Here is a 27,928-nt window from a genome sequence, read left to right as displayed (position 1 = left end):
TCCGGCCAGCCCTCGCTCCACAAGGGCTGCACCCAGCACCACCTCCTCATTTCATGTCTTAATCGAGTCACCTGCCAACACCCGGGAAGAAACTCGACGTCCGTGCCCCACAGAGCTCAGCCTTCCGTGACCTTCTGAACGCATCATGAATGGACTCCCACACACACTTCCCCCACACATCAGCAAGAGTGTGAATGAACCAACGCAGGGGCTGCGAGTGTAACTGACTTTATAAAGGACAGCACTGATGACTTTCACTGAGTGTGATCTCGATGTCGCGACTCAGAATAGACACCCCCAAAGCAGGGCACCATGAGCCAAGGCGACCCCAGAACCAGGAAGGTCAGTGGGCCCCAGCCTTCCTGCTCAAGGCCTGACCCTGGAGGCGTTCGCTGATGTCCATCCCCTGAGAGCCCTGGACTCGGAGGCCAGCGTTAGCTCACACCCCCTGTCCACTCGCCATCAAACCCAAGCGCTGAAATGTACAGTTTTCCCTGGGTGTCTTCCTCATAACTTGTGAAAGCTCCCAGGCCACACAACTCTTCAGTTCTATACACTCGCTGTGCTCGCGCCCGTCCCCCTGCGTTATCGAGGTGTCAGCCGTGAATCTTGATGCCGGCAAGGAGGTCCGTCTTTCACTCCCTACGACGACACGGGGGCGAGATAAGAAGTTGCACAGTGTTTTTCATGCACTACCTTCTGCCTCCCCGTGACCACCTGATGCATGAGCCTTCACACACATTGTGCACGTGTGATAGTGACGGCACGTGCTGGCCAAGGACACACACAGCTGCAGGCGCACACGTGTGGACCCACACTGCCGTCCACTGAACCACGGGTGCTGACTCAGCCCGAGGACACTGAGGGCCCCAGGGTCCAGCAGCACTTGACGACAAATTGAAATTGTCCTCCCCATGCTTCCTTCTCACACACCCTTAACGCAGAGGCCCTGCTGTGATTCTCAGTCTCCCGACCCCGTCACAAGGTCGCTCTGAAATTACCCTGGAGACAGTTTGCCACGAGGCCGGCGCGCGTGGCTAAGGGAACAGGGAAAGTACAGCTGGATCCTTTCTGGTGATATTTAGGGCTCCAAAGGGGCCCCACTTTGAATGCCCTCTTCTCTCTCGGAACTTGTTGGTCCGCTTTACTTCTGGTGTGATTTTAATCTATCTCTAAGGATCTCCTGGCACAGTTGCGTAATGGGACGAGACGGCCATTCTGACTTGTCCTGTGCCTCACCAGCACTGCACCTGTTTCTCTGGTTCCCACCCACAGAGAACACAGCTCCGCACTCCTCAATGTCAGCCCCAAGTGTTCTGGGTGAACCACGGCCGGGTGGTCAGGACGCACGTCCTTGGCCATCTTCCTCCCAAGCAGTCCTTCACCTCCTACCTCGACAAATCCCTGTGTGCCAACCCACACCTGGGATAACTGCGTGGATCCCTCAAAGGCACATGGAAGAGCTAAGCCCACGCCCCAGTGCCTGTGCCCAGTAAACTGAGGCGCAGCCATGGCAGAAGGCTTAGCGGAAGAACGAGAGTCTACGACCCGTGGCCTGTTTTGTCAGCGTGGAGCATGAGAGGGGCCCAGCAGGTGCGAAGACAGCAAAACAGTTTTTGGGTTGAATTCAGGAGAAAACAAATATCACCCATAATCTCACCATTATTAAAACGCCGCTACACTCCACATTCAGCCTTTGGACTGTGTGCACCTGCGTGTGTGCGTGAGCTCAAAGGCTTTTTTGCTCCAATAAAACCTCATCTTTCTTTTTTTTAATTTTTTTGACAGGCAGAGTGGACAGTGAGAGAGAGAGACAGAGAGAAAGGTCTTCCTTTGCCGTTGGTTCACCCTCCAATGGCTGCCGCGGCTGGCGCACCGCGCTGATCCGATGGCAGGAGCCAGGTGCTTCTCCTGGTCTCCCATGGGGTGCAGGGCCCAAGCACCTGGGCCATCCTCCACTGCACTCCCTGGCCACAGCAGAGAGCTGGCCTGGAAGAGGGGCAACCGGGACAGAATCCAGCGCCCCGACCGGGACTAGAACCCGGTGTGCCGGCGCCGCAAGGCGGAGGATCAGCCTAGTGAGCCACGGCGCTGGCTTAAGACCTCATCTTTCAATTCCTCTTCTCCACCCTCCATCCCAAGCACCACCGAGTGTGCATCCCAGCAGCCTGCTGTCACCCACAAAGTCAGCTCGCTGCTGTGCACAGGTTGTTCCACACCCTCTCACCGCACTCGGGGACCGGGAGCATTTTCTCAAGCCGATAGATCTGTAAAGCACCACTCTGCAACTCTGAAGCTGCCCCACCCTACTTTGAACACCAAAAGATGGGTGCCGGATGGCTTCTCTGCTTAGCGGGCAGGGTTTCTAATGCATTCCGCCCCCAGCACCTGTGTGGAACCATGGTGGTTATGAGGTGTGCGGCCAGCTTTGCACACACGGTTTTCTGTAGGGAGCACACAGAATGCCGCACGGCCAGCATGAAAACATTCTGAAAGTGCCTTTCGTAATAATTATACCCCTGGTCAGACTCCTGCCACCGTGGGCGACTCCCGCGGCCGCTTTGCCTGGCCAGCACAGCGACCGGCAGTGACGGACACTGCCATCCGGTCCTGGGCCGGCCTCTGCTTCTCTTAAGGAGAGGCTGAGGCTGGTGCCCACGTCTCGGAGCCTGTTTTACCTGCTGGCCACGGCCTGCTCCCTGGGGCAGACACAGCCAGACCCCGCCTTGCCCTGCAACGCAGAGCCCCACCCTCTTCAGGGCCAGGTTTTCGCAGTGGACATCCGAACCACGTGAGGCCGGTTCCTCGGTCTGTTTTGCTTTGGGTGAGACACGCTACCTCGCACCTGTGTCCGGAAGTAGAAGCGGCCACAGGAACCATCTCATGGGTTTGCTGCAAGGACAGTGAATGACGCAATGCTGTCGGCAGGGCTTTGGGAGACCTGAGCCAACCCTGACCACTTCCATCCCACAAGACCCCTTTGCTGATGTCAGGAAGCAATGACCCCAGCTGGAACCATCTCTCACTGCTCGGTGCCACACCTACGCACCCTCCGCACACAGTCCCTCAGAAACCACACGGTTACAACATGCACCCAGCACCCACATGAAGCACTGTGCACCCCCTCCAGCAGTGGGTGACCCGAACCACGTGGAGCCAGCACCCAGGGCGTCAGGAGTCACGCGTGGCCAAGGCCACGTGGTCACGAAGCGGCAGGACGTCTCCCGACAGCGACAGTCCTGGCTCCCTTCTTCCATGTTTGAGAAGCCACCCTGATACAATGAACCCTCCTGCTGCCGAGCTGTCCACGCTGTGGCCTGGAGTGTCACGGAATCCAGACCACAGCCGGTCTCTCGGGAGGTGAGTGCGTTGTTTTAGGAAAAGTTTAAAACTTACAAGAGCAGCTCCACACGGAGAAAGGAAATCCGAGTCAGTTAGGAAGAATTAGAGCAGCCTTGTGCTGACAACTGAGTGATTCCAGCAGAGGCTGGACATCAGCCACTTAGAAGGATGCCCGGCGGCTGTGTGCAAATGGGAACATGCAACATGTCATCACACGCCTGTGGCTCCTGGGCTCAGCACAGCTCTTCATGTCACGCATGTGTGGCCCGTTCCATCTCGTGGCCGAGAAGCTGGGACATGTCACGCCTCGTTCATACACTCACCGCCGATACACGCTCTGGTTTGGGACAGTTATGGAAAAGATAAAATTTTGCAGAGAGAAAGGAGAACGTGGGGTGCCTGGAACGGGGGCAAGGGGAGGAATTCCAGGCAAATGGACACAAGAGTGCTTTTCTGGGGGACCCCGTGCTCTGAAGCTGCACCGTGACAGCGGCCCCAGGACCAGACGCATTTTGTAAACCTCCTTTCACCGCATGCCTGAAATGGGTTAGCTTCCTAGTGTGTAATTTATAATTCAAGGCCTCAGGGCCCTTGCTGCTAATCCTGCTAACTAATGTCACAATCAGTCCCCAGGCCTGGAAGACTAGGAAGTCACCGACAGACGTCTCGAGCTAATGAGCACAGCTCGGGGAAGCTGACAAGTGTCAGGAGGAGGCCGCCTTGGAAGTGAGGGGGACTCCAGCCGGGTGCACTTGTTCAACAAAGGAGGATACCAGGCTGTTTCTCAGGACGTAAGAGCCAGATGACGCAGCCCAGCTGGACTGCAAATACAGCTCCCCCGGCAGCATCTGATCATGTCCCCATGGATTCTCTTATTGTTCTGCGAGCCGCTCGGGTCTTCCCAAACAGCTCTGCACTCTGTCTGCTCCCAGATCAGACCAGCACACGCCTTTCACATCAGACTCGGCACACCAGAGACCTCCGGAGGCTTCAGACCACACGACTCCCAGGATGCCCCCTGTCCAGGCTTATCCTGGAAGCCAGGGCACAGACCCAGACTGTGGTGGCCCACACAGCTGGAGGATCAAAGGGACAGCTCTGGAGAAGAGCATCTCCTGACCTCACGAACACGCAAGGGTTAAGCTGCCACCTGCTATACTGACATCCCATATGGCGCCTGTTCCAGTCCCGGCTGCTCCACTTCCTACCCAGAAAGCAGCAGAAGACGGCCCAAGTGTTCAGCCTCTGCCACCTCCATGGGAGACCTGGATGAAGCTCCTGGCTCTTGGCCCAGCCCAGCCCTGGTTGTTGTGGCTATTTGGGGAGTGAACCGATAAATCCAATAGAGAGAACAGAGCCAATAGAGAGAGAAGGCATCTCTCTCTTTCTTTGTCTCTCCTTCTGTGTGTAACTCTTTCAAACAAATCTTAAAAAAATACACGGGGGGTGGGGGCGGCGTTGTGGCTCACTTGGTTAATCCTCCGCCTTGCAGCGCGGGCATCCCATATGGGCGCCGGGTTCTAGTCCTGGTTGCTCCTCTTCCAGTCCAGCTCTCTGCTGTGGCCCGGGAAGGCAGTGGAGGATGGCCCAAGTGCTTGGGCCCTGCACCTGCACAGGAGACCAGGAGGAAGCACCTGGCTCCTGGCTTCGGATCAGCACAGTGCGCTGGCCGCAGCAGCCATTTGGGGGGTGAACCAATGAAAGGAGGACCTTTCTCTCTGCCTCCCTCTCTCACTGTCTAACTCTATCTGTCAAATAAATAAATAAATAAATAAATTAAAAAATACACGGAAAGAAAGCTGTTTAGGAGGAAGGCGGATGCTGATGGACTTTTACAATAAACACTCAGAGCCCATATGACCACTCGTGTGCGTGACCCTTAGCAAGAATTCATGCAGCCATGGAGATGAGGGGCTTGCAAAACCTTCATGGGAAGAGGAACGAAAGGATTCGCTTACTTTGGTGCAAAGCACTGGGAACCCATGCACAGTTTTTCCACAGTGCGCATTTGCCATGACTCCTGTGTAGGGACAGCGGCTATGTGCAGGGACTTCAAGTTCCCGGACAATACGTGGGAAAACTGTGTGTGGTTTTCATTTTTTTGCACCAAAATAAACTAACATTTCAATTCTTTCTTTCCTGCACAGAAGAGGCACACACCCAAGGCCACATGAGAGCTACACGCACTCCTGGAGCCGCACGCGAGGGGAGACCAAGGGCGCGGCACGGCGTGCATCGCAGTGGACGACTCTGCCCACGGACGTCACCGCAGCTCCACAGAAGGACGCGCGCTCTCCTTCCTGGGTGCTGTCTACACACAGCACAAACCTCTGCTAGAGGGCGTCTCTGTCATCTACAACCGCAGAGCGGGAGTACGAAGCCGTCTCATGAACACAAGCAATGACTGTTGCTATTGGGAAATGATTTACCCTGCATTTGCGACTTCTAGAGTTCTAGCAAAGAAAAAAAAAAAAAAACAGTATTTTAATATTACAGCACCCCGGAGGCACCATCAGAAAGCAACGGCAGGAACCGCAAGTGCGTGTTCACTAATCTAATTCTGCATTTGCTGCTGCACTTGGGAATGGGAGAGATGAAACACTCAGTCTACAATGTAATAAAAGTAACAGAGCACGCGGCTAGGCGAAGGCAAACCACTCAGTCCCTGGTGTTTCTGCAGGAAGCGGTGGGTGTGTCAGCCAGAGGCATAATTTCACCAGCTGGCTGTAATGCTGTAAGCTTGCGCTACAGCTGCTTCGTATGTGGTCTGTGTCCCTAATGGAGGCGAGAAGACAAGCTTGTGTGTCCCAGGGCAAACTCAGCACTGTCCTGGGAGACCCTGTGTCCCCCACGATGCCCCAGCTCATCCCTGTCTGAGGTCGTTCCCACACTCGGACCTCAGAAGGGACAGCCTCGTCCTTACCCAGCTCTCTGCTGTGGCCAGGGAGTGCAGTGGAGGATGGCCCAAGTGCTTGGGCCCTGCACCCCATGGGAGACCAGGAGAAGCACCTGGCTCCTGGCTTTGGATCAGCGCGGTGCGCTGGCCACGGCAGCCATTGGAGGGAGAACCAACAGCAGAAGGAAGACCTTTCTCTCTGTCTCTCTCTCACTGTCCACTCTGCCTGTCAAAAATAAAAAAAAAAAAAAGAAGAAGGGACAGCCTTGTCCTTACCCGGTCTGAACCCGCCCTACCTCGAGACCACTGTCCACACGGGGATTTCTCTGGTGTCCTTTGACACACGAGTGGTAACACGGCAGGCACATGCTGGGACTCAGCACCCCCTCCAGCACCAACACGCACACACACACGCACACAGCACACGCATACACGCACACGCACACACTCTGAGTTCAATCTAGAACCTAGTAATAAATGGGTGAGCATGTAGAGGCCACTCCTCAGACCTGCTGCGGAAAATCAGTTCATGAATTGACAATTCATGCCTGGGCGTTGAGATTGCTCCCGACTACCCACTACTTCAAAACAAGCGTGTGGGACGGCCGTTCGCTGCACTGGGGCACGTCCTCACTGGGGTGCCTGCATCCCGTGTGGAATTCCTGCTTTGAGTCCTGGGTTCTCTGCTTCTGATTTAGCTTCCTGCTAATGTGCCCGGGAGGCAGCAGGGAACGGCTGAAGTGCCGGGGCCCCTGCACCCATGTGGAAGACTAGGATGGGGTGCTGGACACTGACGGGGTGCTGGACGCCGACGGGGTGCTGGACTTCTGGCTTTAACCTGGCTGTTTCATGTATTTGCGGAGTGAACCAGCAAATGGAAGATCTCCCTATCTTTACCTCTCTGTCTCTGTCTCTCTGTCTCTGTCTCTCTCTCTGTCTCTCCACCCACCCTGTGTTGCTCTGCCTCCCGAGTAGATGAACATAAGTAAACACTTTTCAAGTGTTGCGATGAATGGCTCTGCACACGTCTCCTGCTGCCCGTGGCTAAGCTCTGATCTTCAGGCTCCCAGAGACGCCCGTGTACGTGTCACTAGCAAGACGCTGACAAGCGGCTCTCCGGATTGGATGAGCGCCCTGCAGCACCGTGCGCCTCTGCCGCCCTCAGCCTCAGCCTCGGAAGACGCCTTCCTTCATCCCGCTTTCTGCCGGCACAAGGAGGGAGTTGGGGAGATCCGGAGAGCGCACCCCGGCTCGTCCCATCTGGTGCAGAAGTTGTTGACGCAAGGATGGAACTGCTTCTAAATGTGAACACCGTGGGAAGACTCCGTTCATACATGACACGGGCTTCACACACAGCTACCGTGATCCCCCTCGGCCTTGGGGGCCTTGCGTACCCTGGAAAGGTGAGCCGGTTGCGCGGCCCCGGCAGACCCGGGTATGTCTGCTGCATGTTGTGCGTAGACATCGAAGGGTCTGAGCCAGTGGTGGCTTTGGTGCTGCTCTTGCTCCTGACAGAGCCATGCGCACAACGAACACACCTGACTGTCCCAAGTCACTGCACCCGTGTCACAGGGCACTCCCGTGGGCTGTGACACGTCGCCGTGACGAGCAGCACGCAGGGAAGGTCCTGAACCACACCTGTGCTTCTTCCCACAGACGGCAACAGCACGATGCCCGTGGCCACAGTCAACGATGAGGGCCCAGAGACGGTCGAAGACACGAAAATAATTGAAAACTCGCCCTGGCCCATCTCGGAGGCCCCGTGCTTCTGGGACGCCTGCACGCCATTTTTTGAGGTCTGGGTTTCACTCGCTTTGGTCCGTTCGGTCACGCCCAGCTTCTAGATGCTGCAAGAACTGATGTCCACGCTGACAAGTGACTTCAGGAAAGTCCTCGCTCGTCAGCTCATGAAAAGGAGAAAACCCGGATCCCTTCAGCCTCACACAGTCCAGCAGCAAAGCGGTGTAACTCGAGATGTTGCTTTTTCCAGCAAAACTGAACACTGGTAAACAAACCGGAACAGAAATTTGGCTTCTAATGTGGGCAAACAGACGCCAGACTAAGTGTCCAGACGTCAGCCAGGGTTCCAAGCCCCCTAGCTCAGTGCACTGCGGCTTTCTCGGTCACTCCCTGTATCTTCTCACAGCTCCCAGGTGACAGGGCTCCCTGCGGAATTTTCACAGTGGCAGGCGGGAGCGGGGAGGCCCCGGCCGGGAGGGGCTCAGCCACGTCCTCATGGCGCTTTACTGCCCGCTCCGCCTTTGCTTATACACAAAGCTGGGGTCGCGCTGCCGTCTCTTGTGATGTGACGACTTCTGCAACAGCTGTTACGACACAACTCACACGCCACAGAATTCACCATTGCACTGCTCAGGTCAGGGGATTCTGGTGCATTGCACACTCGCACGACCATCCCCACTCCCTAGTTTCTGAACACCTTTATGACACCCCCCCCCAAAGGAAACCCCAAGTCCATCGGCAGTCCCTGTCCTGCCCATCCTGAGACCTGGGAACCCAACTACTTCCTGTCCTGCATTGCTCAGAGAATGAGTCGCACACACGCGGCACGGCCTCCGATGGTTTCCAAGTCCCCCAGGCCGCGGCTCCAGCCAGTAATTCCCTCCGTCGCACTGAGCAGCGTTGCACTGACTGGATGTGCCTGTGGTTGATCCTTCGGTGTTTTGACTTTGGGGCCCTTGCCACCTCGTGGTTATGATGACAAATGCCACTGTGCGCATCCGTGTACAGGGTCTGTAGGATCGTCTGTGTACAGGGTCTGTAGGCACATCCGTGCACTGGGTCTCTAGGATCGTCTGTGCACAGGGTCTGTAGGCACATCCGTGCACTGGGTCTGTAGGAGTCCGTGTACGGGGTCTGTAGGAGGTGCGTGTACAGGGTCTGTGGGAGTCCATGTACGGGGTCTGTAGGAGGTGCGTGTCCAGGGTCTGTGGGAGTCCGTGTCCGGGGTCTGTGGGAGTCCGTGTCTGGGGTCTGTAGGAGTCCATGTCCGGGGTCTGTAGGCACATCCGTGCACTGGGTCTGTAGGAGTCCGTGTCCGGGGTCTGTAGGAGGTGCGTGTACAGGGTCTGTGGGAGTCCGTGTACGGGGTCTGTAGGAGGTGCGTGTACAGGGTCTGTGGGAGTCCGTGTCCGGGGTCTGTGGGAGTCCGTGTCCGGGGTCTGTGGGAGTCCGTGTCCAGGGTCCGTGGGCGTCCGTGTCTGGGGTCTGTAGGAGTCGTGTCCGGGGTCTGTGGGAGTCGTGTCCGGGGTCCGTGGGCATCCGTGTCCGGGGTCTGTGGGAGTCCGTGTCCGGGGTCTGTGGGAGTCCGTGTCCGGGGTCCATGGGAGTCCATGTCCAGGGTCTGTGGGAGTCGTGTCCGGGGTCTGTGGGAGTCCGTGTCCGAGGTCTGTGGGAGTCCGTGTCCGGGGTCTGTAGGAGTCCGTGTCCGGGGTCCGTGGGAGTCCGTGTCCGGGGTCTGTGGGAGTCCGTGTCTGGGGTCTGTGGGAGTCCGTGTCCGGGGTCTGTAGGAGTCCCTGTACGGGGTCTGTGGGAGTCCGTGTCCGGGGTCTGTGGGAGTCGTGTCCGGGGTCTGTAGGATCATCCGTGTCCGGGGTCTGTGGGAGTCCATGTACGGGGTCTGTAGGAGTCGTGTCCGGGGTCTGTGGGAGTCGTGTCCGGGGTCTGTAGGATCATCCGTGTCCGGGGTCTGTGGGAGTCCGTGTCCGGGGTCTGTAGGAGTCATGTACGGGGTCTGTAGGAGTCGTGTACGGGGTCTGTAGGAGGTGCGTGTCCAGGGTCTGTGGGAGTCCGTGTCCGGGGTCTGTGGGAGTCCGTGTCCGGGGTCTGTGGGAGTCCGTGTCCGGGGTCTGTAGGAGTCGTGTCCGGGGTCTGTAGGAGTCGTGTCCGGGGTCTGTGGGAGTCCATGTCCGGGGTCTGTGGGAGTCGTGTCCGGGGTCTGTGGGAGTCCGTGTACGGGGTCTGTGGGAGTCCGTGTCCAGGGTCTGTGGGAGTCCGTGTCCAGGGTCTGTGGGAGTCCGTGTCCAGGGTCTGTGGGAGTCCGTGTCCGGGGTCTGTGGGAGTCCGTGTCCGGGGTCTGTGGGAGTCGTGTCCGGGGTCTGTGGGAGTCCGTGTCCAGGGTCTGTGGGAGTCCGTGTCCAGGGTCTGTGGGAGTCCGTGTCCGGGGTCTGTAGGAACGCTGCTCTGCAGGTCTCCCGTGTGTGAGCCCGGAGGTGGAACTGCACGCTGCCTCTGCCTGTTCCCGCTGCCCCTCTTCCGTCTGATCTCCTCTGTTGGTTTCAGGGATTCCTCTTTCTTTCACTTTCCGGTCCCCCCTCTTAAAGTTCCTCTTTCTCTGCAAGTTCAGCCTCTCATGGCCTTGCATCTGTCAGCCGCCTAACACCTTTCCTGCCTCTGGTGGCTCCTTGCTGCTGACCTGTCGCTTATATCATGCGCATTTCACTCAATCAAGGTTATTGACCAGGCTCTCATAGCATCTCTATACCATGAGGGAAACTGTCTTTTTTTTATTAAAGGTATTTCCTAAAAAAAAACCCTTATTTCCTAAAAACATAAATTCTTTCTTGCATGTGTCTGGATTTTCTCTTTGCCCCAAAATGACTCCTTCATCCCAGTGACTCAGCAGTTCCTGCCTGTGACACAGCCCCCGGCTCCGACAGGTGCTTGCCCAGCTGTAACACGACCTAGTGCTAAGATCCGGGCCTCACCTGTGTCTCGCGTCCCGGATCCCCCGGAAGATGTGTGCAGAAGATCCCACTGCCCCCGGCGAACTCGCGCCCTCCCGCGCCCAGGCCTGCCTGCTCCCAAGCGAACGCTTCTCTAGGTTTCTGTCATATTCACGGTGCCTTTTCCAGCGTGGCTCCTGTGCGTTTCCATGGGAACCTGGGAGAGTGACAGAGATCATTAGCGGCTGAGCTCTTTCCTCGTCTTGTTGGAGACCCCACGGCATTGCCTGCAAATCCCCGAGTTGAGGGCGCCGGTGCCCAGCCCGTCAGCCTGCTCTTCTGTCCTGCGCGACTCTGAGCCTGGAACACTGCCTGCAGGAAACCGCCTTCCCCGCTTTGTTGTGTGTCTGTTTAAGTCTGGTGTGACCCATGACCACAGCTTAATCAAACAAGAAGAGGAACTGTGACCAACAAGAGGAAGAGAGAAATGGGGTGTAGAGAGGAGAGGACCCAGCTCGGACGTCGCGACATCACGCTCCTGCGCGGTCTTTGGCCTGCCATGCTGATGCGATGGCTGGCGCTCTCGTGATGTGGCTGAGGCATGTGTCAGCACAGCGCCGAGGACTGGCAGGTGCCGGGACCCTCACAGCACTGAGGAGCTGCAAGATAGAAACGCATCTGTCCTGTCTCAGCACTCTTACTTGATACGGAAAATCGAGTGGATAGCCTAATGCTGAGATGTGCGGCTCGCGATGTGTTCCTCAATGCTTGTACACATAAATACTGATTACACTCACCAACGGAAGCTCGTGTTATTACTCAAAACGTGTGTCTTAAGTATAGAATAGTGAGCATCGCACAGGACGGACACACGCCAATCCTGAGAAAGAGGCTGGACTCCAGCTCGGTGCCCTCCCCCGTCGACCACTGACCAGCAAACCCGGAAGTTTCAAGTCTCCCAGACCCTCTAGAAATGGACTTCTCTGGACCCCGAGTCTTGGGGGAAGGAATGTGAACGCCCATCATTTAAATGTCCTCAATCAAGCTCTGGTATAACCGTTGCCATTCTACACCCACCGTGACTGTGCAGGAGGGAACGGCGGTGGAGCCTACAGCTTCCGTTACAGATTTATCCAAGTTGTCACAGTGCTGTGCTGAGCCAGGCTCTGACAGCCCAGCTTTGACTGACAGGGCGCAATTAGCTGTTCTGAAACGTGTGCTACAGGACTCAGTCGGAACAGCGCTGGTGGCTGCGGTCACACTCAGATGTTAACATCGTTCGGAGAGTCTCAGACAGCAGGGGCGTGTCCCAGCTCGCATAGCCTTCCTGCTGAACTGATCGTGGCACAAAAGGGCCTCCGTAATCTGTAAAATCACACCTGTCACAGCGACTTGACCTCATTAACACAGCTTCCTGATCCGTGGCAAATTATCAGCAACACAGAATCCACGGCTCTCCAGCTAAGGACGGCGCCTGCCCTGCGTTCCCACTGACACGTGCGCGGAGTGGGAGGAGTTTATAGAGACCAGCTCTGAAGCTGACCACACGCTATGAAGACATCCACTCTGTAATAATCCCTCATCCTTTGGGGAAGCAAGTCTCATCCCAACCCATCCCAACCCATCCCAACCTCAAACAGCGAGCTGGGTTTTCCTTCATTTAATTCTCTAAAGACAGGATTAAAATGAAGACAATTGAAGTGAATCTGGAAGTGGAACACACTATTGAAAACACTGAATTGAACACAGCCCCTATTTCCACGTATACATTACATAGGTGATGTGCACACGCGGCGACAACCCACACAGGCCAGTGGCTCGTCTCCCCGCCAACCTCCCCTGCAGAAACTCCAGCTGCCGGGTCTCGAGTGGCGGCCCGGGGCCTACGCTCAGCTTGCACGCACAGCCCACACTCCTTACTTTCGTGGGCAGGCGTACTGGGGACCACACCAAGTTGCATTGAGACACATGTGGTATGAGGGAGGTAGCCCAATCCCAGAGCTGTGCCGGGCAGCAGGCATGGACGGCCTTGAGGACCAGACGCACCTGCAGGGGTCAGGCACTCAGCTGCACGCGAGGCCCCGAAGCCCAGACTGGAGAAGCGTCCACTCCAGAGAATCCTCGCTCAGCAAAGTTTTCTAAGATGCACGGCAAGAACCAGGCTTCAAACAGCACAGCAAAACCCCGACATGAATGCACGAGCAATCACATGTGTGCATGCATGTGTACACACGTGTGCACACACAGCAGCGCTGCAGCGTGTATACAGGTGCATCACTGTGTGCACACACACTTTATCCCATGCACACATGACGTGTGCACGTCTACAGCGTTTTCCCCCTCCTCTGGGCCCAGGAGGAAAGAACACACTGACATCGGCCTCCAGCTGGGGGTGAGGCGCGCTCCCCCAGCGCCTGTGACAGCTTGATGTTCCGTCCAGGGCAGCTCTTCCGTAAGGATGGGAAGAAGGAAAACTAAATGTCAAGCGGATGCACTTGTGTGTTTGGATGCGTGCTGGAGGTGCCGGAAGCTTCTAGAAGCTCCACTGAAAGGCACCTGACATTTCAGTGAGGAGGAGCTGCCCACGCAAGGCTCTGCACTGCCCTGGCCATGCCCAGGAGGAAGTGAATTAAATCTTGAAAGAAATTCAAAAGCAAAATAAAACCGGAAGTGCTCTCCAAGGATCCAAACAAACCCCGGCGTATTCCACAGACACACAGAACCACAGTTCGTCCTCTCATTCTGTTAAAAAATAGGCCACCCCGCCATCCATCCACCCACCCTTCTGTCTGCCCATCATCCATGTATCCTAATTTCTGCTGACAACACAACATAAAATAAACCTTTTATTAGGGTGAGACCTCGTGTCCCAAATCACATCACTGGCACGGCCACGGGAACTGTGCTGTGTTGCCAGGGCACCGGGGTCACCAGAGTGAACACCGAGGGCAGGACCAGCACAAACCTCCCCCTCACCTCTTAACTGCCCCCTAGCACTTCACCAAGGAATAGTTGACCTCCAAACACCAAGCGCCAGGAAGGGTCTGGATGGGAGCATCCGGGGGAGCCCAGAAAGCCTCCTCCCACTGCTCCAAGTGCTCATCGGCGATACCTCGCTCTCCCACAACGGCGGGACGGGCACCCGCAGAGACGCACGGCCCCTGTGCCTGCATCCTGGACAATACACCTCTTTCCCAAACACAAAGCCGGGACATCCGCGAACGTACTCCAAGAATAGCATCCTCCGAGACTTGTCCTTACCTGACTGCTCAAAATTCTGTACCAGGAGAGTGACACGGCTGAGACTCTGGGAGAGGGGCCCGGACGGAGCCACCGAGTTCCCAAGCCTCCCGTTGCCCAGCTCTGGATGGGCTGCTTCTGACTGGCCAGGCACAGAGACAGACTCGGTTTCCCTTTCCCGCCCAGGGACTGCCCATCCTGGGAAATCCTGCAGCACCACGAGAGAACGCCCGCACACGGACAGTCACACACGCGGTCCTGAAGTTCACACGGCCAACACGGAGGGCACCATTTGACACTTGCACAATGGGCCATTTCATCTGGGACGCCCAGACTTCGGGTTCCCTTGACGAGATGACCACATGGAGGAAGGGACAGCAGGGACGATTCCATCTGCACGGGGACACGGAGCCGCTGAGATCCCAGTCTCAGGCACCAACATCCGGCCAAAGAGCACACAGGGAAACCCAAACCACATCATTCCCAAAACCATTCCCAGCGCTTCCTGGTAACCAACCAACCAACCCACCCACCAGAAGCGCTCTAGGCAGGTCGACGGTGGAGAACGGGCGAGCTTCCCCCAAGCTCTCACACGGAGCACTAAGAACCCCAGGCACGGTGTCGGCAGCTCTCGGAGGCAGAGGCCACGAGCCGAAGGCTGCGAGGGCCAAGTGGGACTCACCTGTCTTCCGGGCCAGCTGATTTCTTCCGACAGACGATGACAGCTGGTGCATACTTGGCAGTGGACTCGGAACTCTGCCTGACGTCCCACACGGCGGGGCTGCTGGCTCTCACCCCAATGATCCTCACCCCTTTCTTCACCTTGGCCCTGTGGGGACAGTAAGCGCAGGTCCACGTCAGCTCTAGGGACTCCTGGGGACCCTACTGGCTCTGGGGGGGCCAGGGGACTGACTCACACACAGCCGCCTTGCAGGTGTAGGCTCACGACATAGAGGAGTCAAACCCAAATTCGCCATCCCCCTCCATCCACCTGTGCCAGGTCTCCTTTAACGAAGGAGCCACGGCAGCACACCACAGCCAGCAGTGTGAGAGCCACACAGGAGCAAGCATGTGTGTGCGGTTTGTATCCGTAATGTAAACGCTTTCTTTTTCTAAAGGATGTATTTACTTAATAATTTGAAAGGCAGAATTACAGAGCGAGAGGAAGAGAGAAAGAAATCTCCCATCTGCTGCTTCACTCGCCAAATGGCCTCAATGACGTGGCTGTGCCAGCCAGGAGCCAGGAGCTCCTTCCGGGTCTCCCACATGGGTGCAGGGTCCCAAGAACTTGGGCCATCTTCCTCTGCTTTCCCAGGCCACAGCAGGGAGCTGGATTAGAAGAGGAGCAGCCGGGACTTGACACAGTGCCCGTGTGTGAGGCCAGCATGTGCCATGGCTCCTGCCATAAAAATCACCTGAATGGGGTCGGTAACAGGCACCACCGTGACCGCTACTGACTGCTTGCCGTGAACCACTCATCTACATTCATCATCGTTGTCTCATTTCATTCTCCCAAGGCCCTCTGAGCTCCGCCCCATTTTAATCCCCCCGGGTGGATGGACACCAGAGCAGGTAAGCCAGGACGTGGGCCAGCTCCTGGCCGCCGCACGGGTGTGACAATGCTGGGCTCCTCCTCCGCCTCACCGCGAACTTTATAGAGTCAACTCGGGGGCACGTGGTCACGTTCCCTGCCCGTCAACACTGCCAGGTCCACGCCACGTTATCTGTCCTCACTTCAACGTCAGCTAAAATATTCACCACGGTAAGTGGGCTCCGCGCCCCCCAGAGCCCTTCTGTCTCGGAGGGGTGGATGGCAGTCCCCAGGGTCTGTCCCCAAGACATCAGCCCATCGGGTGCTCCGGACGCTGCATGGGCAAGGCAGGCAGCGCCGGCTCCCACGCGCCCCGGTGTGTCTGAGGCTGCAGCAAACTTGCACGGACAGGAACTCTGGTACGAGGGCTGCACCGTTGAGTGTGGACCGAGTCACACACTCACCTTGGAAAAACAGGCAGGGGTGAAGCCAAGGGAAGCTCGAAGCCGTCTGAGGGGGCCTAGGCAGACAGGAAGCTGGGGGAGCCCGGGGGCTACGGCCCACAGTGTGCCCGGGGAACCCTGCGCAAACCCCCGGCTCCAGCCTCGGCACATCCAGGTGGGAGCGAGGTCACCTGCTGCAGGGGCGAGGCGAGGGGGGCACTGCCCCGACACAGAACACTCCCTTCTCACGGAGGAGAGGCCCGCGTGGCAGGCTGCCCTGGGGACTTGGGGCTTGGGAGGGCCCCCGCTGATGGGAGACCCCCACCCCGGGCACTTGGCTTGGCTGTGCTACAGGCCCCAGCACACACCCCATTCACAGGCTCTGTCTTGCCTCACTGCTGGCGAATGTTCTTTGTCTTTCTAAATTATTTTTAAACGTTTTATTGAAATGCAGGTTACACACCAAGAAATGCACACAAAGGGTACAGGTGAGGTTTTGGTCCTCCGATCAAGCTTGTCACCAACACCCAACTAAGAACAAAACAGTAGTCCTTCCCCAAGACCCTCACCACCCCCCTCCACCTGTTTTCAGTGTGAAGAACACTCTCACGCTGGGATGACTCAGCGGGCAGTAGTGTAACCCTCTCACGCTGGGATGACTCAGCGGGCAGTAGTGTAACTACAGACCAGAGGCCATGGCCTCCGTGCAGGTCTTGCCCTCGTCTATAAATGAATGACCACAAGGAAGAGGAAACGTGATGTCTGTCTTCTGGGTCTGGCTTATTTCACTCGGCGTAACCATCTCCAGTTTCAGCCATTTTGTTAGGAATGTCATGATTCCATTTTCCGGGCTGAATACTATTCCATCATGAATGTGTACCACATCTTTATCCAGTCACCAGCTGATGGACATGCGGTGGCTTTCCTGTCTTAGCTGCCGTGAACTGAGCTGCTATAAACGTGGGAGTGCAGGTAGCGCTTTCAGACGCTGATTAATTCCACTTGGGTACGTTCCCAGGAGTGGGATGTCGCTGGGCCTTGCGGCAGGTCTACTGGTACTCTTCTGAGGACCCTGACTGTTCCCATATGGTTGTACCAACTTGGGTTCCCACCAGCAGTCTATAGGGTGCCTTTGTCTCCACATCCTCACCAGCATTTGCTGTTGTTTGACATTTGGGTGAGAACTAACGAGAGTGAGACGCCCTCTCCTTGTGGTTTTTATTTGCATCTCCCTGATGGCTGGTGATCCCGAGCACTTTTTCCAAGTGTCTGCTGGCCACTTGCATCTCATCCTTTGGGAAACGCCTGTTCATGTCCTCTGCCCGCTTCTGAACTGGGCTGTTTCGTGATGGCGCCTGGACCAGGCGTCCACTGGGCCTTGCCCTGTGCTGCTGTTACTGGAGCTTTGCGTTCCCTGACTGCGAGACCTCAGCAGTGCTTCCCACCACACGCTGCATCCGGGAGTTGGCTTGGGGACTTGCGGAAGCCAAGGTGGTGCTGGGCCAGCGGGCACTCCCCTGCCTTGACCAGTCCACTGGGACAGGGGACCTGCTTCCTGGGCCTGCGTGTGTAGTGCATATTCTTCACAGGTAGCATCATGTACGTGCAAAGACGTTTTGTGTTTTAAATAGCGACCTTATCAGACAACCTTTCGAAGAAGCCCGTGCGTGCCCAGGCCAGGAGGCCACCTGACCGTCGGGAGACTTGGCTGAAACTCAGCAAATTAGTTCTGACTGCAGCCTGCAGAAAGCCAAATTGCATGCACAGATGAGCTGGTACAGGAAGTCCAATTCACTGCAGATAGCTCCTATTATATGAAGATGAATTCATAGGCTGTTCCAATTACTGTGCACTGGAATTTTATTGAATCAAATTTGCTCTAAATAAATAGGTCATCAGCCTGACTTTGGCAATCTTTCTATTACGCAGAAGTGTCAGTACACAGGCCTTTTGTGATGTATAATGGGCTTATGTTTTTCTTAAATTTTATTCATAAGTAGGTCATTTGGAATTCAGATGATGTTGCTACAATGAATTGTTTTCAAATTCTTGAGAAAGGACACACTGGCTAGTTTAACCCGTGAAAGACCCAGCATTTCCTGCTACACAAAACTATTTTCCAGCATCATTGCTGAGGGAAACTTCTAAGATTCAGTGCAGGACACAGGGTCTTTCCACAAAGGAGGTCCTATTTCCGGGTGTGGACCACACCGTGTGGGCTCCGTGTGGGGTGTGGACAGATGTGAAGATATGCAGGAATCGGGGAGGCCGCCCCTGGGAGAGGCAGCACAGTGTTCACGGAACCTGGTGTGTGTTCAGTTAGCGATTCTGAAACACTCAGCTCAGAGCTGTAGGTCGCAGGGTCAGGAACCATTAGGGGAGTTCTGAAAACGCGAGTCCATTGGCTCCACTGGGCCTGAACCAAATGCTAATTTCCCCCTTCGTGTATGACAACCCACTTCCCCACGTTCATTAACGGAATTTATAACGACTGTGGTTCAGTAAATACAGGTTACACTGACAGCCCCGTTATGTGGAGATAAACAGCGCACTTGACTTCCAAAGACGCTCGACTGTGGATTTATGCTTGAGGATGTGCCTACCGTGGTGACGGGGAGAGAAGCCATAGCCTTCCCCGGAGCACACAGCCCCGCGCACCTGCGTGAGCTCAGGGCACACTGAGTGTGCTGCACCGGCAGTGGGCGTGTACCCAATAAGGAGCTTCAGGAAGCTGGGGGTGGAATTGAAGTCGACAGTGGTGTAGACGACTTCGGAACCCGGGCAGACGTTTTCATAATATAATTTCCATTAACTTTGTCAACATGTATTTTCTACATTTTTATTTTTATTTGTATGGGAAATTCAGACAGAGAGACAGATGCAGGGAGGTGGGGGAGGGGAGAGAGAGGGAGAAAGAGGGAGAGGGAGAGAGGGAGGGAGAGGGAGAGAGGGAGAGGGAGAGAGGGAGGGAGAGGGAGAGAGGGAGGGAGAGAGGGAGGGAGAGGGAGAGAGGGAGGGAGAGAGAGGGAGGGAGGGAGGGAGAGAGGGAGGGAACTTCAGTCACTGCATCACGTCCCCAAATGCCCCACAACAGCCAGGGCTTGGTGAAGCCAAAGCCGGGAGCCTGGAACCCCACCCAAGTCTCCTGTTTGGGTAGCAAGGAACCAGGTACTCAGTCCACCATGCACTCTCAGGATGTGGAGAGAGCAGGCGAGACCCCACTAGGCACTCTAGCACAGGGTGGGACATCACACACACAGCTGCACGAGCTCTTTGAAGACCCTGATTACATATCCACATGCACATACTATGGACATAAAATATACACTAAGTATACATGTATGTTCTAGATAATATTCCTAAAACACGCATAGCATTCAATGCACTCTGCAGTACACACTGGAACAGTGGACGTGGAACTGGGAATGGGTGTGGCCTCTGGAGGGGGCATGGCCTCTGCACGGGGGCGTGGCTCCAGGAACTGGGTGGCCTCAGAATGGGTGTGGCCTCCACAAGAGGGTGTGGCACTGGGAATGGGTGGCCTCAGAAGGGGTTTGGCCTTGGGAAAGGGGCGTGGCAGTGGAATGGGTGTGGCCTCTGGAAGGTGCAGACCCACTGTGCTGCTCTCCACGGTGGACTGAACCTTCCAGTCACTGGTGATTAACACATCGAGAGCTCTGGCAGGGGTTCCTGTGCCAGTTATCAGAAAATGCAAAACTGTATGTGACATACATGAAATATGTTCCCTTTATGTAAATTCTTTAAGTAAAAAAATAAAACTTAAAAATGTTTAAAAAAGAAAATATGCGAACCACACTGGGGTTGACAATTCAAACCGGAGAGGTGTGGCTTCCCTGCAGGGTGGCTCCGCCTCCGTGCTGGCTGCCCTGCAGCCTGGGAGTCACAGCGCCCACAGATCCTGTTCTAGGCCGTCACAGGCGTTGACAGCCCGGTCCTGGCCGACATCACGGCAGCCGCACGGCAGGGACTGCCCTGAGAGTTGTTAGGTGGAGCTCGGCAAGTGGAGCCTGTTCGGAATGAATGAATGAGCTAATGAATCGATCAACACGCACATTCAACGGTCCCACGGAGGACGGAAGACCTCAGCCGAGCTCCCGCCACGGTGCGAGCTTCCTGATCCACAGCCAGACTGCAGGTTTTCGTGGATCAAACCCGCACGGCCAGTTCACCGCGCAGTCTGCACTGACCCACGCGGGCTTCCTTCCTCAGAGAACTCAGGTGGGCGTCCCACTGCTGCATCCAGGAGAGACCAGGGCTGCAAGGCCCTGGCTGCAGCTGCCGGCCTGGGGACCCTCCGAGTCTGTGGAAGCAGGGCCGAGCGTGCCCTTCCGCCTGCTCAGTGCGTCCGTGGCTGCTCTGCCGGCACCGAAGGGCACCGCCCGTCTGAAGCGGCCTCCAGCCGAACGCTCCAGCACGGGGTCTCCACCTCTCCCGGCACCTGGCCTCCCTCCTGACTCCCAGTGCAGAGGACGACGGCCGGGCGTCTTCCCCACAGGCACGAGTTCTGGGGGGACTCCGGTGAGCAGAAACGCGACAGCTAGGAGCCACGCCCGCGTGGTGAGGAGGCGCCGGCTGTGCGAGTTCTGGAGGGAACCAGCCGCCCCATCACCCCAGGAGAAGCAGCCTTGGCCATGGAGCCTGGAGCGGGTGGTGAATCAGGCCAGGAGAGAACCCACGACCGTCGCTGCTTAGTCATTCACTCGCTCACTCAACACGGCCTGGTGGACAGACAGTGCAGCCAAGGGTCCGACGGTCATAGATGGACGCTCCAGGGAACAAATGGATGCACGTACAGGCACGCACACGCGCACGTGCACGCGAACATGCACACACACTCTGATCACGCCGCTACGTTCTGTGAAGGAGAACGAGGCAGGCGAGCGGAGACAGCGCCTCGTGTGGGGCAGCTTGACCTCCGTGATGCTAGTGAGCGGCAGGACGGGAGCACAGCCGTGTCTGCAGGTCTTCTCAGCCTGATGTACCCTTTGCCCAGCACGTGAGCGACGAGCCACTCTCTCCTGGCTGCCATGAAAACACCACCAGCCAAGAGCCGGGGCTGGTGGTTACGTGTGTCACGGGTAACGAGGTAACACACAACGGCTCTGTGTGCTCGGAGGGACCACCAGGACACAGACTGCATCTGTCCACGCAGCCTCCAGGAAATGGACGCCAGCTCGGAGGACAGGCGAGAGAGGGCAGCGGAAGGCGCAGGGGCTCACCACCACGTCTAGTGGCACACTCTGGACCGCCGGCAGTGCTGCACAGCTCTGTGCGGCGGTCCTGCTGCCCGTCCCCTCTGCAGGTGCCACTGAATCTCCCGTCGTGGGTCAAACAGAGCATACGGAAAAAAATCACTCTACTCACTGTTGCACGGGGTAAACTCTAAGGCAGATGGCGTGGAATCCCCAGCACGGCACCTCCCAGCAAACGGCTCTCCGCTGCTGCTACTCGTGTTTCCTGGATGGGTCCTCCCACGAGCCGCAGAGGTGCAGGTGCACGGCACTCACTCGCCAGCCTGTGCTCAGACACCAGGGACTTCCCTAAGTCTCCAGACACTGAGCCCGGCTGAGCCAGCCGGGGGCCTCACACGGAGAAGCCAGATCTGTCCTGCAATGGCCACAGCCCAGCGATGGACGGCTATAAACGGAGGTTCCGACAAGTGGTCAGTGCCATGCAGAGTCAGGGCCCCACACTTAGCTTCTGGCTCCTCCCACAGACATTTCTGCTTCTGAATCAGCGGTTCACCCTCTGTCGTCTCATTCATATGATAATCAGTAATCAAAGTGGAGTCTTCCATAAACAGATAAATAAATAAAGCAACCAGACAACACAGAATGGCTGCACTCCGAGAGGAGATGTGAGATACAGACTCGATGGCCACCTCTGCCTCACAGGTGCCACGCGTGGCCGAGTGGATGGCCCCAGGCAGACAGGAGGGCTCCGCCTCCCCAGCACCCAAGTCCACGAGGCGGGGGCACTGCAGCTCCTGGGGCTGTCAGGACTCAGAGCGAGATCTGCTCATGGCGTCCGCGCCGAGCCCCGGCACCCTCGCTCTCCCCGGCGCGAGCTGAATAGCCTTGCTCTTTGCTGCAGCCCCGCGGTTACCAGTGCTACAAGGCTCTAACCAAGGACAACGTTCCAAATAAAAACCAGGGCCGTGCCTCGCACGCTCCCATCCTGAGAGGTGTCCCTGGGAGAGGCGTTCAGGTATTTTTCAACATTTCTTCATTGGAAAAAATAATACAGAAATGCAGTCACTACCCCAGTCCTATGGTGGAGTGCAGGGAAGCACTAGCAATGCAGATCCCTGTTCCCCGACGTCTTTCCCGCTGAGAGGGAGAGCAGCACCCTTCAGTGTGCATGTTAATAAACATTGCAATGACAACACGTGGTACAGACCCCCTACTCCATACGTGTCGCACTGCACACACACACACGCTAGACGCACACATAAGAAACTCCCCTCTTTAGAGCCACACGGGTGCTGCTGTCTCTAGATCCGCTGGGTAGCAGCACAGGCAAACACTCCCTGACCCCGCGGTGGCCCCCGTCCTGGCTGCTGTCCCAGTGCCCCGGAGCCTCTCCATCTACCCCCAAACAAGCGTGACTGTGAGAGCCGGGGGAGCACCCGGAAGATCCACACGGGTTCAATTGTTCCAGAACGTGCCAAACTGCCGGCCAGAATTAAAAGTCACTTGGATGCGGGGGATCTAGAGTCTGTGCTCAGCCCCTTCACCACACACACCTTCCGTGGCCGAGCTGAGGACCCTGGCGGGCTCTGCCGTCCTCACGTCTGACAGTGACGTGGTCGCTACTGTCCTGCCTTGCCGGTCTTTGCACACCCGGTAAAAACGCTATTTCATTAGGGATGAGAGGCTTTGAGCATTTTTTCATATCATTAAATATCCTTTTTTTCATTAAACACCTGTTCACATCTTTTCTCCATTTCTCAATTGCTCTGTTATTGTTTTCATTGTTATTAGGAAATTGATTTGTAAAGAAAATAATCCCTTGATCCTTCTGGGATGCACTTCCATTTAGGAAGAGAAATGAGGATGGGCTCTCATGTCTCCCCAGGACGACTTTTATCCAGCTATTTACGAAATGACTCATCCGGTGCCTTTTGATTAAAAACGCCATCACCAACAGACGGGAATGGGCTGAGGCTTAGCTTGCGTCCCTCCACTGGCTCTCTGTCCAATCTGGCCGGCTTCCCCTGCGCCAGAACCGAATGCTGTAGGTACAACAGCTGTTGGCACAATTTCCTAGCTGGCACGGCTGTTTCCTGCCCGTGGCTTGCTATTTTTCTTAAGAACATCTCAATGTCTCCTGTTTTAACAAGAATCGTTTCTGTTAAGACAACTTCAAAGAAAGTTGTTTAAAAGAAAGAAAAAAAAAACCACAGAGGGTGCCTGGAGGCCCATGAAAAGTCCTTCACACCGGGGCTGCACCCATCGGCCACCGGGTGACAGCTCACACCACAGTTCCCCGGGAGCCACGTGGCTAACCTGCCGTCCCCGGGGCCTGGGCACCTCCCAGACAGACGCGACCCTGCGGGGTCCCCTGCAGCCCTCTGTGCAGGGACTGTGTCCTCACGCTGCGGGGGCTGCTCCGGCCACGGCTCCTGCCCTGGGCATCAGCGCTGGTCCCACTGCGGGGGCTGCTCTGGCCATGGCTCCTGCCCTGGGCATCAGTGGTGGTCCCAGTGACGCAGCAGCCCCCTCGTTCCTCCCTGTCTCTGTGCGCGAGTTCTCAGACGGACGCGGCTCAGGGATCTTGCAGGATCCACGAGAAGACCATCTTCCCCAGTGTCCTCCCCACTGGGAGGATGTGAGGCTGGAGCTACTGGCCTCAGATAAACAAAGAACCAGGCGGGCCCAGGGGTGCGGGGCAGCGTGGGCTCCTGACCACCAGGGCCCTGGGGCCTCCAGGCCTGAAGCCGTGGGACCCTTGCCTACCCCCGGCTCAGCTAAGCCTCTCCTGGGAGACTGAGGCGAGGGGTTTGGGAGACGCTTCTGCAGCTCCCCCATGGTGGGAAGAGCGCTCCTCCAATGTGAGCGGTCCTCCGAGGGTCGCGACCTGGAAGCCTGGTGCCCAGGGCCATGGTGCCCAAGGCAGGGCCCTTCCAGCGCTGATGGGGGCAGGGGCTCTGGGCTCCAGGCACAGCGGCGAGCGGCGCCAGCATCAACCCAGGCACACGTGAGGGCCCTGCATACAGGGGTCCCACCAGGCACACCCCCCCTCAGCTGACAAACAAGGAGCCCAGATTACAATGAGGTGAAATGAGGCAATCCCTGAGATCAGCCATTCCTGTGTGCCCTGGCTGTCCTCCGCAGGCCACAGAGCCCGAGAATAACTAAGGGCCCTGTTCTGTCAATCACCTGTCCATGTCCCCATCCACCACATCCATCTCCTCTCCCTGCTGTCAATCACCTGTCCATCACCTGTCACCTGTCAATCACCTGTCCCCATCTCCCCACGTCCATCACCTCTCCCTGCTGCCAGTCACCTGTCCATGTCACCTCTGGATCCTGGCTTCAGGGTCACCAGTGCCCGGATGCAACTACAGCAACGCATGCCCTGTGCTGGGGGCCCCTGGGCATGGTGAGGTGACCTCAGCACTGGATGTAATCTGACGGGTTGGAGGGCATCTAAGCAGCTGAAGGGGCCGGGTCCTTCCCTGTTCCAGTCTCTCAGGGTCCCTGGTGAGCGCCCCAGGGCTCTCAGCCCCAGCCGCGTTCCCACGACGTGTCCCTCAGCTGTCCCCTTCACCGCCGCTGTCCTCAGCGCTCAGGTCCTCGCTCTGCTGCCACACGGCCCAGCACTGGGCCACCTTGCTTCACTCCTGCATTGCTGCCAGGGCTCGGTCTCTGCTCGCGCTTCTGCACGGAGTCCCCCTGTTCCCACATGGTCACCTCTCCCCGCTCATGGGCGTCCAGGGAAGGAGCCGCCCAAGCACACGGCTCTCCTCGGGCCTCCAGGCACAGCAGCAGGGACAGCGGGCCGGCAGCAGGAGTGAGACCTGTCTCCTGCGTGACACTGGCCCGTTTCTGCGGCACTGACGCTCCCAGACATGGCAGATTATGCAGGAGGGAGAAGACGCACACACGGGGCCCTGCCCTGCACCGGTACAGTGGCACCTCCACACCCAAGTCTGAAGCAGACATAAAGCCTGTGTCTCTACTACCCTCTCCCATCTCTACTGCCTTCTCCTGTCTCTACTGCCCTCTCCCGTCTCTACTACCTTCTCCCGTCTCTACTGCCCTCTCCCGTCTCTACTGCCCTCTCCCATCTCTACTGCCCTCTCCTGTCTCTACTGCCCTCTCCCGTCTCTACTGCCCTCTCCCGTCTCTACTGCCTTCTCCCGTCTCTACTACCTTCTCCCGTCTCTACTACCTTCTCCCGTCTCTACTACCCTCTCCCGTCTCTACTACCCTCTCCCGTCTCTACTGCCCTCTCCTGTCTCTGCTACCCTCTCCCGTCTCCTGAGTGGCTGTGTGGTCACGACCACAGACTCATCTCAGTGTTTATCTGCCAGTCCTCAGATGCCCAGCAGGAATGCAGGGCACTCAGGCAGGCACGGGGAGACGGCCGCTCACCTCCGCACGCTGCGCCGTCCACAGTCAGCCGTCCCGGCAGCAGCTCCCCCGTGTCTCTCCAGGTCTCGCCACAGAACTCTCACTGCCCTTCCAGACCCGCCCCGAACGCTGATGCACCCCTTCCTTCTGCCCTAGGTGTGTTCTAGAGGCCTGCCCTTTCCTCGCCTCCCAGCGCTCAACAGTCATGCTCGCGGCTCACTCGCCGTCACACCGCCTTGCAGCCACACTGGACCAGGGTTACAGACGGGACCCACGGACCAAGGACCGGCCTTTCTGACCTGGCCGGTGGCCGGTGGCCTGTCACCGCGAGCCCGCGACGCTGAGTGAGAGCTGCTCTCTCCCAGTGATCTGAGCCAAAAGGCGCTTAGGGAAGGCTCGGGTTATTGGTGGGTCCACCGGGGAAACTTCATGCGGAGTTTGGCCCAGTTTGGTGACCGCCACTGAGTGAAGTTCAGAGAAAGGCCTTTGAGAGAACAGAAGCACAGAACAGACTCACTGTGGGAGAGAGAACGAGAGACTCCCCGCTCCTGAGAGCAGAGCAGCTGATGCTCACGGAATCCCATGGATTCCCTTCCAGCTCTGCGCCTGCGCTGTGATCACCCCCTTCTGCATCCTGAACTGGTGTCTCCCCCGTGCACCACCTTCTCCCCACCACCGCGCAACGCACACGGCAGAACCACGGAGCCCCTGATGAACACACTCATGGCGGAACCACGGAGCCCCTGATGAACACACACACATGGCGGAACCACGGAGCCCCTGATGAACACACACACATGGCGGAACCACGGAGCCCCTGATGAACACACACACATGGCGGAACCACGGAGCCCCTGATGAACACACACACATGGCGGAACCACGGAACTCCTGGTGAACACACACACGGCAGAACCACGGAACTCCTGATGAAAACACACGGCGGAACCACAGAACTCCTGGTGAACACACACAGGATGGAACCACGGAGCCCCTGATGAACACAGGATGGAACCACGGAACTCCTGATGAATACACACACGGCAGAACCACGGAACTCCTGGTGAACACACACATGGCAGACCCCCGGAACTCCTGATGAACACACACACAGCGGAACCACTGAACTCCTGATGAACACAGGACAGAACCACGGAACTGCTGATGAACACACACAATGGAGCCATGGAATTCCTGATTACCTCTCCTGTGCACCACCGCCACCCCTCTACCACCACACAACACACAAGATGGAACCACAGAACTCCCAATGAACACACACAAGATGGAACCACAGAACTCCCAATGAACACACACAAGATGGAACCATGGAACTCCTGATGAACACAAGACGGAACCACGGAACTGCTGATACCTCTCCTGTGCACTACTGCCTCCTCTCCACCACCGCACAACGCACACGACGGAACCACTTGTCGCTCCCCCTCTTTGCGGAGGAACGAAACAGGACCCTGCGCTGTTCTTTTGTCTGCTCGGCCCTTCCCGGGTTTGCTGCTGGTTCTTCCCGGGTTGGCTACTATCCCTTCCACCTCCGTGGAGGGGCGGTTCCCCCTGGCCACATTCCCCACTTCCGCGGGGGAGCGGCACACCGCCGGCCGGCTCTCTCGGGGGCTGCACAGGTGTTCCTTCAGATAGATGTTCCCCTTAGATGTTCCTGGTGCATGTTGTCTCTCTCCTCCTTTATAGTCCTCTTCCACCAATCCCAACTCTGCTACCCACACGCCGAGTACGCTGCTCTCCTCCAATCAGGAGCAGGATCAGCTCCTGCAGGTTACTGGTCGAAATGGAGGCAGCTGTGTAAAAGTTGTTTCCTCCTCTCCCAGCGCCATATTGTGGGAGAGCAGATGCACAGAATAAGTCTTAATTCCAGTAACTTAGTCTAGTCCGAGTTGCTCCCCATAACCACTGTTGAACCTGAGTCCCCAGCAAGCTGCTCTCCTCTACTGCAAAGAGGAACGAGGAACACAGAGACCTGCTTCCCAGGGGCGTCAAGTCGGCTCCTGGAAGGCGGGCTGCGTACCAGGTGGGCGGGGCCTGAGCCCACCCCTCAATTCTGCAGTGACTGCCTGCGGGCAGCCAGACCCTCAGCCGGCATCGATGTCTCTGAGACATGGCAGCCCGGTCCCTCCAGGGCTTTCTCTGCATTCCTGGTGCAGCGCCGGTCTCTAGAGTGA

General features: G+C 57.1%; 1 protein-coding gene across 3 annotated transcripts in view; it reads right to left on the bottom strand.

Moving 5' to 3' along the window:
- The window catches only part of TMEM132D (transmembrane protein 132D), a 479,768-nt gene that overhangs the window by 248,521 nt on the left and 203,319 nt on the right, over nt 1-27,928 (bottom strand). For 2 of the 3 annotated variants that reach the window (XM_002723061.6, XM_089323224.1), the window contains one exon: nt 14,843-14,989. The exons of the other annotated variant lie outside the window; for it this stretch is intronic. In XM_002723061.6, the coding sequence (XP_002723107.4) occupies nt 14,843-14,989 (147 nt within the window). The remainder of the gene's footprint in view (nt 1-14,842; nt 14,990-27,928) is intronic. 3 annotated transcript variants of the gene reach the window in all.

The sequence above is a fragment of the Oryctolagus cuniculus genome, chromosome 21, assembly GCF_051225735.1.
Source record: "Oryctolagus cuniculus isolate XC-2025 breed Fujian yellow rabbit chromosome 21, ASM5122573v1, whole genome shotgun sequence".
Taxonomy (NCBI): Eukaryota; Metazoa; Chordata; class Mammalia; order Lagomorpha; family Leporidae; genus Oryctolagus; species Oryctolagus cuniculus.
This window is presented reverse-complemented; position numbering and strand designations above follow the sequence as displayed.